The sequence below is a fragment of the Crotalus tigris genome, unplaced genomic scaffold (assembly GCF_016545835.1).
Source record: "Crotalus tigris isolate CLP2741 ecotype Arizona unplaced genomic scaffold, ASM1654583v1 scf7180000024422.289953, whole genome shotgun sequence".
Lineage (NCBI taxonomy): Eukaryota > Metazoa > Chordata > Lepidosauria > Squamata > Viperidae > Crotalus > Crotalus tigris.
The window spans coordinates 15,216-32,112 of NW_024100589.1; the positions used below are offsets into that span (position 1 = coordinate 15,216).

General features: G+C 40.3%; 1 protein-coding gene and 2 gene segments (V, D, J or C); all 3 read right to left on the bottom strand.

Annotated features, from left to right (window-relative positions):
* Positions 1 to 2,011: 2,011 nt before the first annotated feature.
* LOC120302124 lies at positions 2,012 to 3,653 on the bottom strand. Its single transcript, XM_039330037.1, has 4 exons — positions 3,539 to 3,653; positions 3,126 to 3,449; positions 2,423 to 2,566; positions 2,012 to 2,336 (listed from the first exon to the last, which is right to left on the bottom strand). Exons 1-4 carry the CDS (start codon positions 3,582 to 3,584, stop codon positions 2,014 to 2,016), a joined length of 837 nt encoding a protein of 278 aa, XP_039185971.1. The 5' UTR covers positions 3,585 to 3,653; the 3' UTR covers positions 2,012 to 2,013.
* An 8,502-nt stretch (positions 3,654 to 12,155) lies between these two features.
* On the bottom strand, positions 12,156 to 12,742 carry LOC120302112. The segment is given in 2 exon segments: positions 12,156 to 12,500; positions 12,587 to 12,742. Coding segments are annotated over 2 exon segments (372 nt in total).
* A 3,105-nt stretch (positions 12,743 to 15,847) lies between these two features.
* Positions 15,848 to 16,338, bottom strand: LOC120302087. The segment is given in 2 exon segments: positions 15,848 to 16,170; positions 16,253 to 16,338. Coding segments are annotated over 2 exon segments (369 nt in total).
* Positions 16,339 to 16,897: the final 559 nt, after the last annotated feature.

Sequence of the window (16,897 nt, forward strand, 5' to 3'; positions counted from 1 at the left end):
GCTGCAAAGTCCCAACATCAGTCAAAGCACTTAAGAAATATGTAAAGCAACAGGTTGATTTTTTTAAGAAGGAAAGCCGTATCTTGAAAATTCAATCTGATGCCTCATATGAACATTTAGGGAATATTAAAGCTGGTAGATAACTGTCTAGTTCTCTGCATGATGAAGATGTGGACCACTTTTTGTGGAATTAATTCCCACATTTGCAAGTAAAGAAGTAGAGTCAAAATTGAAATAAGCAGCAAAGGGAGTGGGGGGAATGAAGGAAGAGGCAAAAGACCCCGTCGCCTAAAATTGTAGTCTCTATAGAAAATTGGTACTTGCAGATATTTGCTAGTGCATGAGAAGTAATGGAATTACCTTAGTTAGTAAAATCCTCAGAATATGTTTCATTAGGGTGGAACAAGGCAATTTCATGCACAGGCAACCTAAATATATCAATGAATATAAAAGAGCCATGTTGGCACAGTTGGTTAGGCTACTTCTGCTGGCTGCCGGCTGCCGGCAGTTAGGTAGTTCGATTTTCACATCTTTCCATCCTTCCGAGGTTGGTAAATGGAGGACCTGGACTGTTGGGGATCCTCCTTCCTTCCTTCCTTCCTTCCTTCCTTCCTTCCTTCCTTCCTTCCTTCCTTCCTTCCTTCCTTCCTTCCTTGTGGTTAGAATGCAGTATTGCAGGCAAACTGTGTCCACTGCCAGCACTTCAATTCTCACTAGCTCAAGATTGGCTCAGCCTTCCATCCTTCCGAGGTCAGGAAAATGAGGACCCAGATTGTTGGGGACAACGTACTGATTGTGTAAATCATTTAGAGCGAGCTGTAAAGCACTATTAAGCGGTGTATAAATCTAAGTGCTATTTCTATTTTACAGATGTGTCACAGGCAACGGTTTAAGAAAAGAGGGACTTGGGGGAGCTAATGTACTAATGATAACATAATGTATCACTTGTTACTGGAAATTAGAGGCAAATGTGCTGATGACTGCTGGACATGGTAAATGCAAGCTAAGCAATATTAACAAACCTTGGTAAGGTCATAGGACAGAGGTAGCGAACCTATGGCACGTGTGCCAGAGGTGGCACTCGAAGCCCTCTCTATGGGCACGTGAACTGTTGCCCCAGCCCCACCTTCCACCATAGCCCCCTCCTCACCAGCAGCCCCCCTAGAGGAGAGTCGCTCCCGGGCATGGCCCGCACGGAGCCGCACAGCCAAGTACATAGCCGGGCAAAAGGGACAAGACTCCACTCTTGCACCCCATAGTGTGCAGATGATGCTGAGGGGTGTGGGCAAAAGGCATGGCACTGCAGGGCTGCCTGGGCAATCTGCAGCGGGCCATGGACGCAGTGAGTGGCCCTGTGGGTGGGTGGGTCGGGGGCGGGCAGGCCTGGAGCAGGCAGGTCAGGAGGCAGAGCAGGGGCGGGGGACAGTTTTTGGGCACTTGGTCTCTAAAAGGTTCACCATCACTGTCATAGGATGACCTAACAGGGATTGGCTTAAGATGGGCTTATGGAAAAGTATCTATAAAAAGTGTACTATTGGAGGAGTGGACTTTACACATGCCTATTGGGAATGATCCTCCTGTGTCCTTTCTTCTGCACAGAATAAAGCATTTGTAAATCTACACCTCAGTGTGTGGTTTATTGGGCATTGCACACCAGGCAGAACTGGTTTTCTGGAAAAATAGGGCCAAGCCAATTCCAGAGGACAGATGAATTTTTTAAGGTCATCCCGTATCAAGCCAAACAGTTCCTCAGATTGAAAGCAGCACATTATACGGCCCTTGGAAGTTAATCAGAGGTCCCTGCAAAATTGGTATAATATGTATCCAATAGGAAGCACATCAGAATTACCTTGAATAATCCACCAAAGAAAAAATTAAATCATTCAAAACAGTTGCCCCAATACTGAGCATCAGAGCCTTTCCAACAGAAAATGATGGTTGATAACCATTTTGTGTTTCTTGTTCTTCCATTACATGCATAACAGTTTTTCACACTTCCTCCTTTGCTTTATCTCACTGTGACCTTCGTGCACAGTAATATGTGGCTGAGTCTGCAGCTGTCAGGGACCTCATTGTCAAATAATATTCATTGCGGGAGTCATCGGCAGACAAGGTTGTTCGGCTTTGGAGGGATGAGGCATAGTATATCCTCCAGTTATTACTAGACCAGTCTATCTGGCCCACCCATTCTGGTCCTTTTCCTGGAGCCTGGCGAATCCACTCCCAGTATGCATTCTTGATGGAGTCACCAGTCACTTTGCAAGTTAATCTGAAGGATCCTCCAGGGCTCGCTGTTCCTGGTCCAGATTCTACAAGTAGGATGGTGGAGTGGACATCTAAATGAATGACAAAGCAGGAATTAGTACACAACCCTATTTTTTTGTTTTATCTCATTGTTCAGGTCCATCTGGATGATACTCACACACAGGAGCTGCTATTAAACAAAGAAGACGAAGAATGGCAAGACCCATTGTGCAGTAAGGAAAACTCTTTTCCTTTAGAACAATGACACCTTTGGCTCTGTGATTCCCATTTGTGTGTTTGTGTATATTTAAAGGAGAAACAGCTCAGTGACTTCATTTGCATCTAATTTTCATGTGGAAGTTAAAACCAGTTTATAAGAAAGATGGCTTAAGTCTATCAGACTCAGTTCACAAGTAGAACTTTGTATTTTAACATCTGCAACACTAACTAGTTGTCCTGATTTAATTTAAAATAAATGTAGGACTATCATATCTAAAATGCAAAAATCTGGAGTAGGTGGCAATCAGTCCTGGCCTAGAAGTTGGACTTTGACTGTGGCTGTCACATCTACAACACCAAATATTTCTCCTGATTTAATTTGTATAAATGAACAATAATGTTAGTAAATTGAGGGCTAAAAAATATGGGTGGTGAAATCAGTGGATGGGGGTCAGGAATGAATAGACTGAGTAAATATCAACCTGGATTGAGTATGAAATTGAAATTGCATAAAAAAAGAGTATTATTCCTATACATTGAATGGATGAAGCTTGAAGTGCAGAATGAAGACATGAAGGGAGAATCCAAATTGATGAAGTTGTTTTTGTTAGAAAAGTTTACAGAGCTGCTGTGTGAAATGGGCAGTTTTTGCTTGGCTTCACATATAGTTCCTCTCACTGTGTCTCTCACACAGTAATAGACTGCCGTGTCTTCAGCTTTGAGGCTGTTCATCTGCAGATACAGCTGGCTTTTGGCATTGTCCCTGGAGATGATGAACAGTCCCTTCACTTTGTCTGAGTAGTAAGTACCAGAACCGGTGTTTATGAATGCCACCCATTCCAGTCCTTTCCCTGGAGCCTGTCTCACCCAGCCCATCCAATAGCCGCTGAAGGTGAATCCAGAGGCTTGGCAGGAGAGACGGAGGGACCCTCCAGGTCTTCTCACATCCCCTCCAGATTCCACCAACTGGACCTCAGATTGGCCACCTAGAAAGAAAGCTTGTTTAATAAGACCTTTTGCAGGTAAACACAAGAAACAGAGGAATAACCACTTTCTTTGGAGGCAAAAATAATACCTCTGAGGACAACTAACAAGGACAGGAGGTGTAGCCATGGTGCCATTTTTGCTCACTCAAAAGATTGGAGGACCCTTAAGGATGGGAAAACATTCAGACAAGCCCTTAACCTTTGTGATTTTGAGTGCAGCAGGAGAGCAGGATGATATGGTTCCTTTGAACAGGAAGCTGTCACTGAATTTACATAGCCCTCAAGATAAAAGATCTGCATACTGCTTTGACCTACTAGAGTTCCTTCATGCTATATTGAAGACATGATTAAAAAGTTCCACGTCATTCAAAGTACATTTTTTTCTTAATCTTTAAGAAATATGTGTAGCAACAAGTTGATTTTACAAAAAGCAAAGTCATGTCTTGAAATTTCAATTGGACGCATCATTTGAGGAATTTAAGAATTGGCAGATAAATAGTGTCTAGTTCTCTAATATGCTGCATGATGGAAATGCATATAAACAGCTGATAACTGTTCTGTGGTTTTTATTTATTTCCATAGGCAGGACAACAACTTCCCTCCACATAAAAATAGCAATGGCAGACATAATAATAATAATAATAATAATAATAATAATAATAATAATAATAATAATAATAATAATAACCCCCAGTGAGGCACTACCTTGACGTGGTTGTGGGGCTTGTGTACTCTGAGGAAGATGAGAGCTATGCTAGAGGTTCAACCATACTGGACAGGTCTCATCAGAGGAGTCAGACAAAGAGTGTCTCTCCCATAAAAAATATGGTGAGACGTAAATTTCAGAATGCCATACCGGCTCGGACGTCGCCCGGGTTAACAAGGTCCGCACTAGATATTGGAGTTCCTGGATATCTGGTGAAAAATGGGTTACAGGACTCAGGACTGTTGGCTGAGCAACCAGGGCCAGCAGCTGCAGAACTACTGGAAGAAAAGGTGTTTACCCGTCGCAGATACACAGTGATGGAAAACAAAGAAATAATGATCTGTTACTACAGATCAAGTCCAACAAGAAGAGGATATCTAAAACGAATGCACCAGTTCTGGAAAGAACAACATCCAGAATCAGAAATAACAGAACAGAGACTAGCAGATCAACGCCGATTTATAACACGAAATAAAATATTCACAGAAACAGAATTGGACGAACTGCAAAGGTTTACCCAGGGCAAAGAAATCAAAGCCTTACCAGAAGTAATTCAGAATGTAGAGGCAAACCAGGGGGAGTTGGCAGTGAAGGAATCTAGCAGAGATATACAACTGTTCTCATTTGGAAACCAGGCACCTCTTCCTCAGGAAGAACAAAACCCTCTAACTAAAGAAATAAAAGAATTGAAACAAAGAATAACTGAGCATCTAGAACAGCACAAAAACAACAGAATAAGGCTACCTGCATTGAAGCTTGTTCCAAAGAAACAGCTAGCACAAGCATTAAAAGATGCAAATACTGCAATATCAAGTATAAGCACCAATTCACTGCAAGAAACAAACCAACTAATGTACAGCACAGCTGCAGTTATAACAGAATACCTGGGATGCAAAATCAACAAAGAAGAAAAACAAACAAACAGTGCACCAGAAAAATGGAAGGTTAGACTAGAAAATAAGATCAGCAAGTTAAGATCACATGCAAGCAAGCTAGAACAGATGAAAGAAAAGAAGCTGAAGAACAAGAAGACCAAAGAATACCTAATCAAGAAATACCACTTAGAAACAAGGAAGATCAAGGAAGCACTGGAAATAATAAAGCAACAAATAACAGCTATAGCCAGGAAAATCAGTAGATATGAAGCTCGAATTGCAAACTATAGGCAGAACCTCCAATTTCAATCCAATCAGAAACGTTTCTACCAATCCATCAATGGAGAAACTGCAAGGAATCAGTCAGTACCTGACAAGGAAGAAACAGTGCAGTTCTGGAAGCAGATATGGGATAACCCAAAGAAATACAACAAGGATGCGGCTTGGTTAAAAGAGGTGGATGCAAATAAAACAGAAGTTGAAATGAAAGAACTAGTAATAACAACAAAAATGGTAGAAAAAAGAGCAAAGAAAATCAAAAATTGGTCAGCACCAGGTGAAGATGAACTGCATGGGTTTTGGTTGAAACATCTAACTGTTATACACCCACTCATTGCCAACAGTTCAACAATATACTACAAGGAGGAGAAATTGAAAAGTGGCTAACAACTGGGAAAACCTACCTAATAATGAAAAATCCAGCAAAAGGGGCAACACCAGGTAACTACAGGCCAATTACCTGCTTACCAACAACTTTCAAATTACTAACTGGTGTAGTAGCTGATGCAGTACAACAGCATCTAGTTGAAAACAATCTCTTTCCACCTGAGCAGAAAGGAAACCGCCCCAATAGCAGAGGAACAAAAGATCAACTCCTAATAGACAAAATGATCTTGGAAAACTGCAAGAGAAGGAAGACCAACCTGAATGTGGCATGGATTGACTACAAAAAGGCATTTGACTCTCTGCCACATGATTGGATAATAAAGTGCCTAGAAATAACAGGAGTCAGTAGAAACATCAGAAAATTTGTGCAAAGATCGATGGCACAATGGAAGACACAGTTGCAGATCAATGGTGAGAGGCTGGGAGAGGTTAATATCAAGAGAGGAATATTTCAAGGAGATTCATTATCACCATTACTATTTGTTATTGCACTGTTTCCTCTGTCAACAATACTGAATAACTCAGGACATGGCTATCAAACATCAAAAACATCTGCCAGACTATCCCACCTCCTTTATATGGATGATCTGAAGCTGTATGGAAAAACATCATCTGAAATAGAATCGCTGCTCAACACTGTCCGTATATATAGCCAAGATATTGTAATGGAGTTTGGCTTGGACAAATGTGCCACACTTACTATCAAACAAGGAAAAATAGTGAAAACTGAAGGAATCAAGATGCCCCACGAAAATAACATTAAGAGTCTGGATGAGGAAGAGTACTACAAATACTTGGGTATCCTTCAAGCTGACAACATCAAGCACACTGAAGTCAAGAAAAAGATTAGAGGTGAATACATCAAGAGAGTGAAGAAGATCTTAAAATCCAAACTCAATGGAGGAAATACCATAAAGGCAATCAACACCTGGGCAATCCCAGTCATTAGGTACACAGCTGGAATAGTGAACTGGACTCAAGCAGAACTAAAAGCAATGGATAGGCAGACCAGAAAAATAATGACAATGAATCATGCCCTTCATCCACGCAGTGACATTGATAGACTTTATCTACCAAGGCAAATAGGTGGGCGTGGAATGCTACAAGTACATCAGATGGTTGAAGAAGAAAAAATGGCTTTGGAAGAATATCTGAAGAACAATGATGAAGATGCACTGAAATTAGTATATCAGGAAGGCTTACTAACTACTGGAGAGACCAAACTGGCCTACAAGAAAGACCAAATGAAGAACAGAATAGAGGCATGGGAAGACAAAGCACTACATGGCCAATACATGAAAAAAATAGCTGGGAAAGCAGATAACAATAAAACCTGGCAATGGCTAAGAGCAGGAAAATTGAAGAAAGAGACCGAGGGACTAATTCTGGCTGCACAAGACCAAGCCTTAAGGACAAATGCATACAAAGTCAAAATTGAGAAGACAGCAACAGACAGTAAGTGCCGCCTATGCAAAGAAGCTGAAGAAACAGTGGACCACTTGGTAAGCTGTTGCAAGAAGATTGCACAAACTGATTACAAGCAGCGGCATGACAAAGTAGCAACAATGGTGCATTGGAAGATCTGCAAAAAATATCATTTGCCTGTAAGCAAAAACTGGTGGGATCATAAAATAGAGAAAGTCATAGAAAATGATAAAATTAAACTGCTCTGGGACTTCAGAATTCAAACAGACAAGCACCTGCAACATAACACCCCAGACTTAACAATTGTCGATAAGAAAGACAAAAAAGTCTGGATAGTGGACGTGGCAGTGCCTGGAGATAGCAGAATAGAAGAGAAAGAACTGGAGAAGATAACAAAATACAAAGACCTACAAATAGAAATAGAAAGACTGTGGCAAAAGCAAGCAAGGGTAGTACCAATAGTCATAGGCTCCTTGGGTGCAATCCCAAAACAACTGGAGCACCACTTGAACACCATTGGCATTGACAAATTCGCTATTAGTCAATTGCAAAAGGCGGCCTTATTAGGAACTGCTTCCATCCTGCGACGATATCTGTAATACCATCAAACATCCACATCTGCCTATCCCAGGTCCTGGGTAAGGACTCGATAGGTAGACAAAATGCCAAATCCAGTCTGAACATCTGGCTGACTGTGCGATGATCGATAATAATAATAATAATATCAAGAGAGGATATTTCAAGGAGATTCATTATCACCATTACTATTTGTTATTGCACTGTTTCCTCTGTCAACAATACTGAATAACTCAGGACATGGCTATCAAACATCAAAAACATCTGCCAGACTATCCCACCTCCTTTATATGGATGATCTGAAGCTGTATGGAAAAACATCATCTGAAATAGAATCGCTGCTCAACACTGTCCGTATATATAGCCAAGATATTGTAATGGAGTTTGGCTTGGACAAATGTGCCACACTTACTATCAAACAAGGAAAAATAGTGAAAACTGAAGGAATCAAGAAGCCCCACGAAAATAACATTAAGAGTCTGGATGAGGAAGAGTACTACAAATACTTGGGTATCCTTCAAGCTGACAACATCAAGCACACTGAAGTCAAGAAAAAGATTAGAGGTGAATACATCAAGAGAGTGAAGAAGATCTTAAAATCCAAACTCAATGGAGGAAATACCATAAAGGCAATCAACACCTGGGCAATCCCCGTCATTAGGTACACAGCTGGAATAGTGGACTGGACTCAAGCAGAACTAAAAGCAATGGATAGGCAGACCAGAAAAATAATGACAATGAATCATGCCCTTCATCCACGCAGTGACATTGATAGATTTTATCTACCAAGGCAAATAGGTGGGCGTGGAATGCTACAAGTACATCAGATGGTTGAAGAAGAAAAAATGGCTTTGGAAGAATATCTGAAGAACAATGATGAAGATGCACTGAAATTAGTATATCAGGAAGGCTTACTAACTACTGGAGAGACCAAACTGGCCTACAAGAAAGACCAAATGAAGAACAGAATAGAGGCATGGGAAGACAAAGCACTACATGGCCAATACATGAAAAAAATAGCTGGGAAAGCAGATAATAATAAAACCTGGCAATGGCTAAGAGCAGGAAAATTGAAGAAAGAGACCAAGGACTAATTCTGGCTGCACAAGACCAAGCCTTAAGGACAAATGCATACAAAGTCAAAATTGAGAAGACAGCAACAGACAGTAAGTGCCGCCTATGCAAAGAAGCTGAAGAAACAGTGGACCACTTGGTAAGCTGTTGCAAGAAGATTGCACAAACTGACTACAAGCAGCGGCATGACAAAGTAGCAACAATGGTGCATTGGAAGATCTGCAAAAAATATCATTTGCCTGTAAGCAAAAACTGGTGGGATCATAAAATAGAGAAAGTCATAGAAAATGATAAAATTAAACTGCTCTGGGACTTCAGAATTCAAACAGACAAGCACCTGCAACATAACACCCCAGACTTAACAATTGTCGATAAGAAAGACAAAAAAGTCTGGATAGTGGACGTGGCAGTGCTTGGAGATAGCAGAATAGAAGAGAAAGAACTGGAGAAGATAACAAAATACAAAGACCTACAAATAGAAATAGAAAACTGTGGCAAAAGCAAGCAAGGGTAGTACCAATAGTAATAGGCTCCTTGGGTGCAATCCCAAAACAACTGGAGCACCACTTGAACACCATTGGCATTGACAAATTCGCTATTAGTCAATTGCAAAAGGCGCCTTATTAGGAACTGCTTCCATCCTGCGACGATATCTGTAATACCATCAAACATCCACATCTGCCTATCCCAGGTCCTGGGTAAGGACTCGATAGGTAGACAAAATGCCAAATCCAGTCTGAACATCTGGCTGACTGTGCGATGATCGATAATAATAATAATAATAAAGTTGGAAGGGACCTTGGAGGTCATCTAGTCCAACCCCCTGCTCGGGCAGGAAACCCTACACCATTTCGGACAAATGGCTGTCCAGTCTCTTCTTAAAAACTTCCAGTGTTGTAGCATTTACTGCTTCTGGAGGCAAGCTGTTCCACTGATTAATTGTTCTCACTGTCAGGAAGTTTCTCCTTAGTTCTAGGTTGCTTCTCTCCTTGATTAGTTTCCACCCATTGCTTCTTGTCCTGCCTTCAGGCGCTTTGGAAAATAGCTTGACTCCCTCTTCTTCGGGGCAGCTCCTGAGATATTGGAAGACTTTCCCTTCCCTTCCCTTCCCTTCCCTTCCCTTCCCTTCCCTTCCCTTCCCTTCCCTTCCCCTCCCTCTCCCCTTCCCTTTCCTTCTTTTCCTTTTCCTTTCCTTTCCCTTCCCTTCCCTTCCCTTCCCTTCCCTTCCCTTCCCTTCCCTTCCCTTCCCTTCCCTTCTCCCTTCCCTTCCCTTCCCTTTCCTTCCCTTCTCCCTTCCCTTCCTTTCCTTTCCTTTCCCTTCCCTTCCCTTCCCTTCCCTTCCCTTCCCTTCCCTTCTCTTCTCTTCTCTTCTCTTCTCTTCCTCTCTATATAAAGATTCACCAACACACCTGCTTTGTTTGTTCCACCCAAATACATTTTTCTGCATCTTTCTGTCACCCCATCCATAGTTATGAATGAACAAAGAGGGCAGATATTGAACCAAGAGAGAGGAACTCTTTCAAACAGATCATATGTGGTCTGCAGATGAAAAAGGAAGAAAGGGGAACAATTTTATTTTAGAGGTTAGAAAAAGAATTATGAGAAAGTCTCTTGGGAAAGAATGGTCTTCAGGGGCCTGATGAGTGATAGGTCAGAAGCAGCAGAGGAAACCATCAGGCCAACAACTGAAACCACACTTTCATTTGTGTTAAGTGGAGAATGTCAGTTTGTTGGACACTGCTGCCCTGTTGGGCAAAGCAGGTAGAAGGGAGCCACCAGGCTCAGGGTCTGAACAGATCTTCATTATTGAATTGAATTAATTGAATGTTTATTTAGCCAAGTGTGATTAGATACACCAGGAATTTGTCTCTGGTGCAGAAGCTCTCAGTGTACATGCAAACCTGTTACTGTAATTTACTCACGAAGCACCTACAATGTTTTCATTACAGGGAGAGTCTCTTCCAAACTTCTTGTCCTACCCACATTCCTGCTGCAGGTCTAGAACAACTCACTATGGGCAACTCACCACAGCCAACTTATCATAGCCAACTCACTACAACCAATTTGTCATGAGACAATTCACCATGAAACAAGAGTTACACTAAAATGAAATTCATTAAAGAAGGGGTGCAAAAGGACGGTCAAAATGAAATATGAATGAACATATTTTTTTTATATATATATATATATATATATATATATATATATATATATATATATATATATATATATATATATATATAATTATTAAATTGAAATGATGAATTGTCCTGTGATGAGTTGGCCCATAGCTAGTGGTCTGATTCTGTCCTGCTGCAGGCTCAACCGCCTTCTATTTGGCCATTCCCTTAGTTGTGTCTCATTGGCCAACATCTAAGATGGATTGGATTTCTTTACCACTTGGATGAGACAAATTGTTCTCAAACCTTATAGAAAAGAGTTATGTAAAGTCTCTTGGGGAAGGATGGTCTTCAGGAACCTGTTGAGTGATAGTTCGGAAGCAGCAGGGAAAACCACCAAGCTAACAGTTAAAGCCACATTTTCATTTTTTGTAAAGTGGAGAATGTTAATTTGTTAGACCCTGCTGCCCTCTTTTGCAAAGCAGGTAGAAGATCTGAAAAGACTTTCATTATGTGTGAAAGAAAACAGGGTTTAGGACAATCTCCGGGAGATATCCAGTACTTCCAGGCTGAAAGGAATCAGCTTGATAGCCTATCTCAAGAAATAAATAAAAATAAAATAATGTAATATATTTATTCATTGTTAGTAACAATCTCCATAAAGATTCATTTTGCAAACATTTAATTTATCCATTTAATTGATAAAAATTATATATGAGTGTGTGCGTGTGTGTGTAAAATATAAGCACATTTCTTAAGAACCATCAGATGCTCCTTGTCACAGTTGTAATGTGTAGTTCAGCCCTGATGAGAGTGCTATCTATGAAGAAAAATTCCATACAGGGACTGATCAGACTCTTTCCATTCCTACCAACCCATGCCCTTGTTTGAAAACCAATGCGCATTTGGACATACCAGGGAGGAACGGGAAGAGAAAAGGCGAGATAACAGAGGACTGCATCTCTTAATCCTTCTCTGTCATGGTTATATTGCAGCCAGGTCTTGAAAAAAAAAAAAAAAAACCTGTGGAAATAGGAGAAAGGAAACAAAAGAACAAGAAAAGAAGGAAGACACAAACAGCATGCTATGTGCTGTTCTGAATATCAGCAGTAACACTGAAGTCTAGTACTACTTTTTTGTTCACCTGGAATGTGTACCTTGTTCCTCTCTGCAGAGAATGACAGCCTGAAAGATGAACTAAGTTATCTGAATCCATTCATGTGAGTCCATAAAATTTCATCAGGGAAAGTTCCAGAAGTTTTTCACACTTCCTCCCTTGCTTTATCTCACTGTGGACCTCTTGCACAGTAATATGTGGCTGAGTCTGCAGCTGTCAGGGAGCTCATTGTCAAATAATATTCATTGCGGGAGTCATCGGCAGACAAGGTTGTTCGGCTTTGGAGGGATGAGGCATAGTATATCCTCCAGTTATTACTAGCCCAGTCTATCTGGCCCACCCATTCCAGTCCTTTTCCTGGAGCCTGGCGAACCCACTCCCAGTATACTTTCTTGACAGAGTCACCAGTCACTTTGCAAGTTAATCTGAAGGATCCTCCAGGGCTCGCTGTTCCTGGTCCAGATTCTACAAGTAGGATGGTGGAGTGGACATCTAAATGAATGACAAAGCAGGAATTAGTACACAACCCTATTTTTTTGTTTTATCTCATTGTTCAGGTCCATCTGGATGATACTCACACACAGGAGCTGCTATTAAACAAAGAAGACGAAGAATGGCAAGACCCATTGTGCAGTAAAGAAAACTCTTTTCCTTTAGAACAATGACACCTTTGGCTCTGTGATTCCTTTACTGCACTGACACTTTTTGGTCTGGGATGGTCTTTTGTGTGTTTATGTTTATTTAAAGGAGAAACAGCTCAGTGACTTCATTTGCATCTGAGTTTCATGTGGAAATTGAAACCAGTTTATAAGAAAGATGGCTTAAGTCCATCAGACTCAGTTCACAAGTAGAAATTTGTATGTTAACATCTGCAACACTAACTAGTTGTCCTGATTTAATTTAAAACAAATGTAGGACTATCATATCTAAAATGCAAAAATCTGGAGTAGGTGGCAATCAGTCCTAGCCTAGAAGTTGGACTTTGACTGTGGCTGTCACATCTACAACACCAAATATTACTCCTGATTTAATTTGTATAAAAGGAGGATAATGTTAGTAAATTAAGTGCTAAAAAATATGGGTGGTGAAATCAGTGGGTGGGGGTCAGGAATGAATAAACTGAGTAAATATCAACCTGGATTGAGTATGAAATTGAAATTGCATTAAAAAAGAGTATTATTCCTATACATTGAATGGATGAAGCTTGAAGTGCAGAATGAAGACAGGAAGGGAGAATCCAAATTAATGAAGTTGTTTTTGTTAGAAAGGTTTACAGAGCTGCTGGGTGAAAGAATGAAGAATATTTATATGCCACCCATTCCAGTCCTTTCCCTAGAGCCTGTCTCACCCAGATCATCTCATAGCTGCTGAAGGTGAATCCAGATCCTTTGCAGGAGAGACGGAGGGACTCTCCAGGTCTTCTCACATCCCCTCCAGTTTCCACCAACTGAACCTAAGATTGGGCACCTAGAAAGAAAGATTGTTTAATAAGTCTTCCTGCAGGAAAACAAAAGAAACTGAGGAATAACCACTCTTTCTGGAGAGAAAAATAATACCTCCATGGACAACTAACAAGAACATTATGTTGAGCCAGAGTGCCATTTTTGCTCACTCAAAAGTGTGAAGGATTCTTACTGATGGAAAAAAATATTCAGACAAGCACTCAACCTTTAAGTTTTTGAGTTCAGAAGGAGAGCAGAATGATATGATTCCTTTGAACAGGAAGCTGTCACTGAATTTACCTAATCCTAGGGATAATAGAACCACATGCAGCTTTGACCTTCTAGAATGCCTTCATCCTACATTGTAGAAATGCTGAAAATGACCTTTTGTTGTTAATTGTGAAGTTGTGTCTGACCCATCGCAACCCCGTGGACAACATTCCTCCAGGTCTTCCTGTACTCTACCATCTTCTGGAGTCCATTTAAGCTCATGCCTACTGCTTCAGTGACTCCATCCAGCCACCTCATTCTCTGTCGTCCACTTTTTCTATTGCCCTGAATCTTTCCCAGCATTAGGCCCTTCTCCAGTGAGTCCTTCCTTCTCATGACCTAACATGAGTTAAATATATTTATTTCAATCCTTAAGAAACATGAAAAGCAACAGGTTCATTTTCTCAGAAGGAAAGTCATATCTTCAAAAATCATTGTAATACATTATTTGAGCATTTCGGTAATGTTAAAGCTGGTAGAGAACTGATTGCCTACTTCTCTGCATGATGGAGATATACATCATATTTAGTGGAACTAATTCCCACAGTTGCAAGTAAAGATATTCAGTCAAAATTGAAATCCATGTTATCCAGAGTCCTCTAAGTGAGCGTCTATCAAGAATACACTTTCTTACCTTTTGTAGCAATTTTTCAGATACTTCTCAAAATTTGGTTATTGGTGAACTTTGTAATCTGTAGCATCTATTAATTTTTCCATCTTTCTATTGCCAGCTTCAAATTTATTTTTTTATACAAATATAGAAGCAAAAAAATGACTTACAATTTTTGTATTTGCTCTGCCCTCCCCAATATGGGGCACACCAGTGTTCAATATTGTAGAGCCAATTCCAATGGACAGATGAATTCTTCAGTTCACTCTGAGCCAAGCCAAAGGTAGGCATAGGTTGAAATCAGGACATTAAATTGCCCTTGGAAGATAATCAGCAGTCATGGCATGGTCTGTAAAATTTGTATAATATGTGCCCACTGGAAGCATAACAATATTATTAGGAGGTAGCCACCGAGGAAGGAATTGAACCATTCCAAACAGACCTCCCAAAACCTAGTTCTGCAGACTGTCCAGCAGAATATGACAGTTGATAACTATGTTGTGTTTGTTGTTGTTTCCACTGGTCTGCAAATGAAAAAAGAAGAAAGTGGAGCAATTTTATCTCAGAGCTAAAAAAAAGGAAAGGATGGTCTCCAGAGACCCATTGAATGACAAATTGGAAGCAGAAGAGAAAACCATCTGGCTAACAGATGAAACCACACTTTCAATTGGGTTAAGTGGAGAATGTTAATTTGTTAGACACTGCTGCCCTCTCGTGCAAAGCAGACGGAAGGCTACCATCAGGCTCATTGTAAAGGTAAGAAAATAGGGCTTGGGATAGTGTTTCTGATCTGCAGGAGTTCTCCAGAGTTTCCAGGCTGAATAGATTGGGCTCAATAGCTCCAACTCAAGTAATAAATAAAAATAAAATATATAGATATATTCATTCTTTTGGTGTCAATCTCCACAAAGGTTCATTAATATATCCATTTAATTGGTAATAATGTGAAATATACATTATTTCCACTTGTTTCCTTAGAACTAGCAGATACTCGTATGGTGTAATGTGTAGTTCAGCCCTGATGAAATTGCTATTAGTGAAGTAGAATTCTGTATATTCTGTACTGACTGATCTGATTCCTTCCATTCGTACCATATGACACCCGTACTGAGCTCCTTTTAAAACCAACACACATCTGAGTATACCAAGGAGGAATGGGAAGAGAGAAGGCTAAATGACTCTTAGGACTTGTAATCAACCCAACTACCAGGGATCTGTATCTCTTAATCCCTGTCCACAACAATGATGTTGCAGCTAATTCTTGAGAAACCTGTGTAAATAGGAAAAAAGAAAGAGAAAAGAAAATAGATGCAAATAACAAGCTATGTGCAGTTCTGAATATGAATAGCTACTCTGAAATCTAGTCCTACTTCTTCTTGACTTGGAATAGTAGCTTGTTCCATTTTGCAGCCAAACCTGAAAGAATAAATAAATTATCTCAATCCATTTGTGTGAATGAATAAAGTTTCTTCAGACAAAAGCTGAGAGGTTTTACACACTTCCTCCATTGCTTTCTCTCACTGTGACTCTCCTGCACAGTAATATGTGGCTGAGTCTGCAGCTGTCAGGGATTTCATTGTCAAGTAACATTCATTCTTGGAGTCATCGGCTGTCAAGGTCGTTCGACTTTGGAGGGATGAGGCATAGTCTGTACTCCATTCACCCTCCTCCAAGGCTATGTCACCGACCCATTCCAATCCTTTTCCTGGAGCCTGGCGGATCCATGCCAAGTATACATTCTCAATGGATTCCCCTGTCACTTTGCAAGTTAATCTGAAGGATCCTCCAGGGCTCACTATTCCTGGCCCAGATTCCACAAGTTGGATGGTGGAGTGGACATCTAAGCGAATGAGAAAGTAATAATTAGTAAATAACTCTGCTTTTATTTTCTCATTGTTCAGGTCTATCTGGAAGATACTCACACAGAGGAGCTGCTACTAAGCAAAGAAGTACAATGGCAGGCTCCATGGGGCAGTGAGAAAACAACCCTTCTTTTACTGCACTGACACCTTTGGGTGTGGGATGCTCTTTTGTGTATTTGTGATTATTTAAAGGAGAAACAGCTCAGTGACCTCATTTGCATCTCAGTTTCATGGGGAAGATAAAATCAGTTTATAAGAAAGAAAGGCTATATCTAACAAACCATCACTGTCTATAATTTGAACTTTGACAATGATTTTCATATCTACATCCCCAAATATTTGTCCTGATTTAGATAAATTTATGATATTATCAATAAATTAAGGGCTAAGAAATATGAGTGGTGAAATGAGAGGGAGAGGGTCAGGAATAAGTGGACTGATAAATTTATGATATTATCAATAAATTAAGGGCTAAGAAACATGAAATGAGAGGGATAGGGTCAGGAATAAGTGGACTGAGTAAATATCAACCTGGACTGAATATGAAATAGAAATGCAGTGTTCACTGTATGAACAAAAAGTGGCTTTTTCATATAGATTGAATGGATGAAGGTTGATGTACAGAATGAAGAAACAATGTGAGAATCTGAATTAATAAAGCTGTTTTTTATTAGAAAAAAAATTGCAGAACTGCTGCGTGAAATG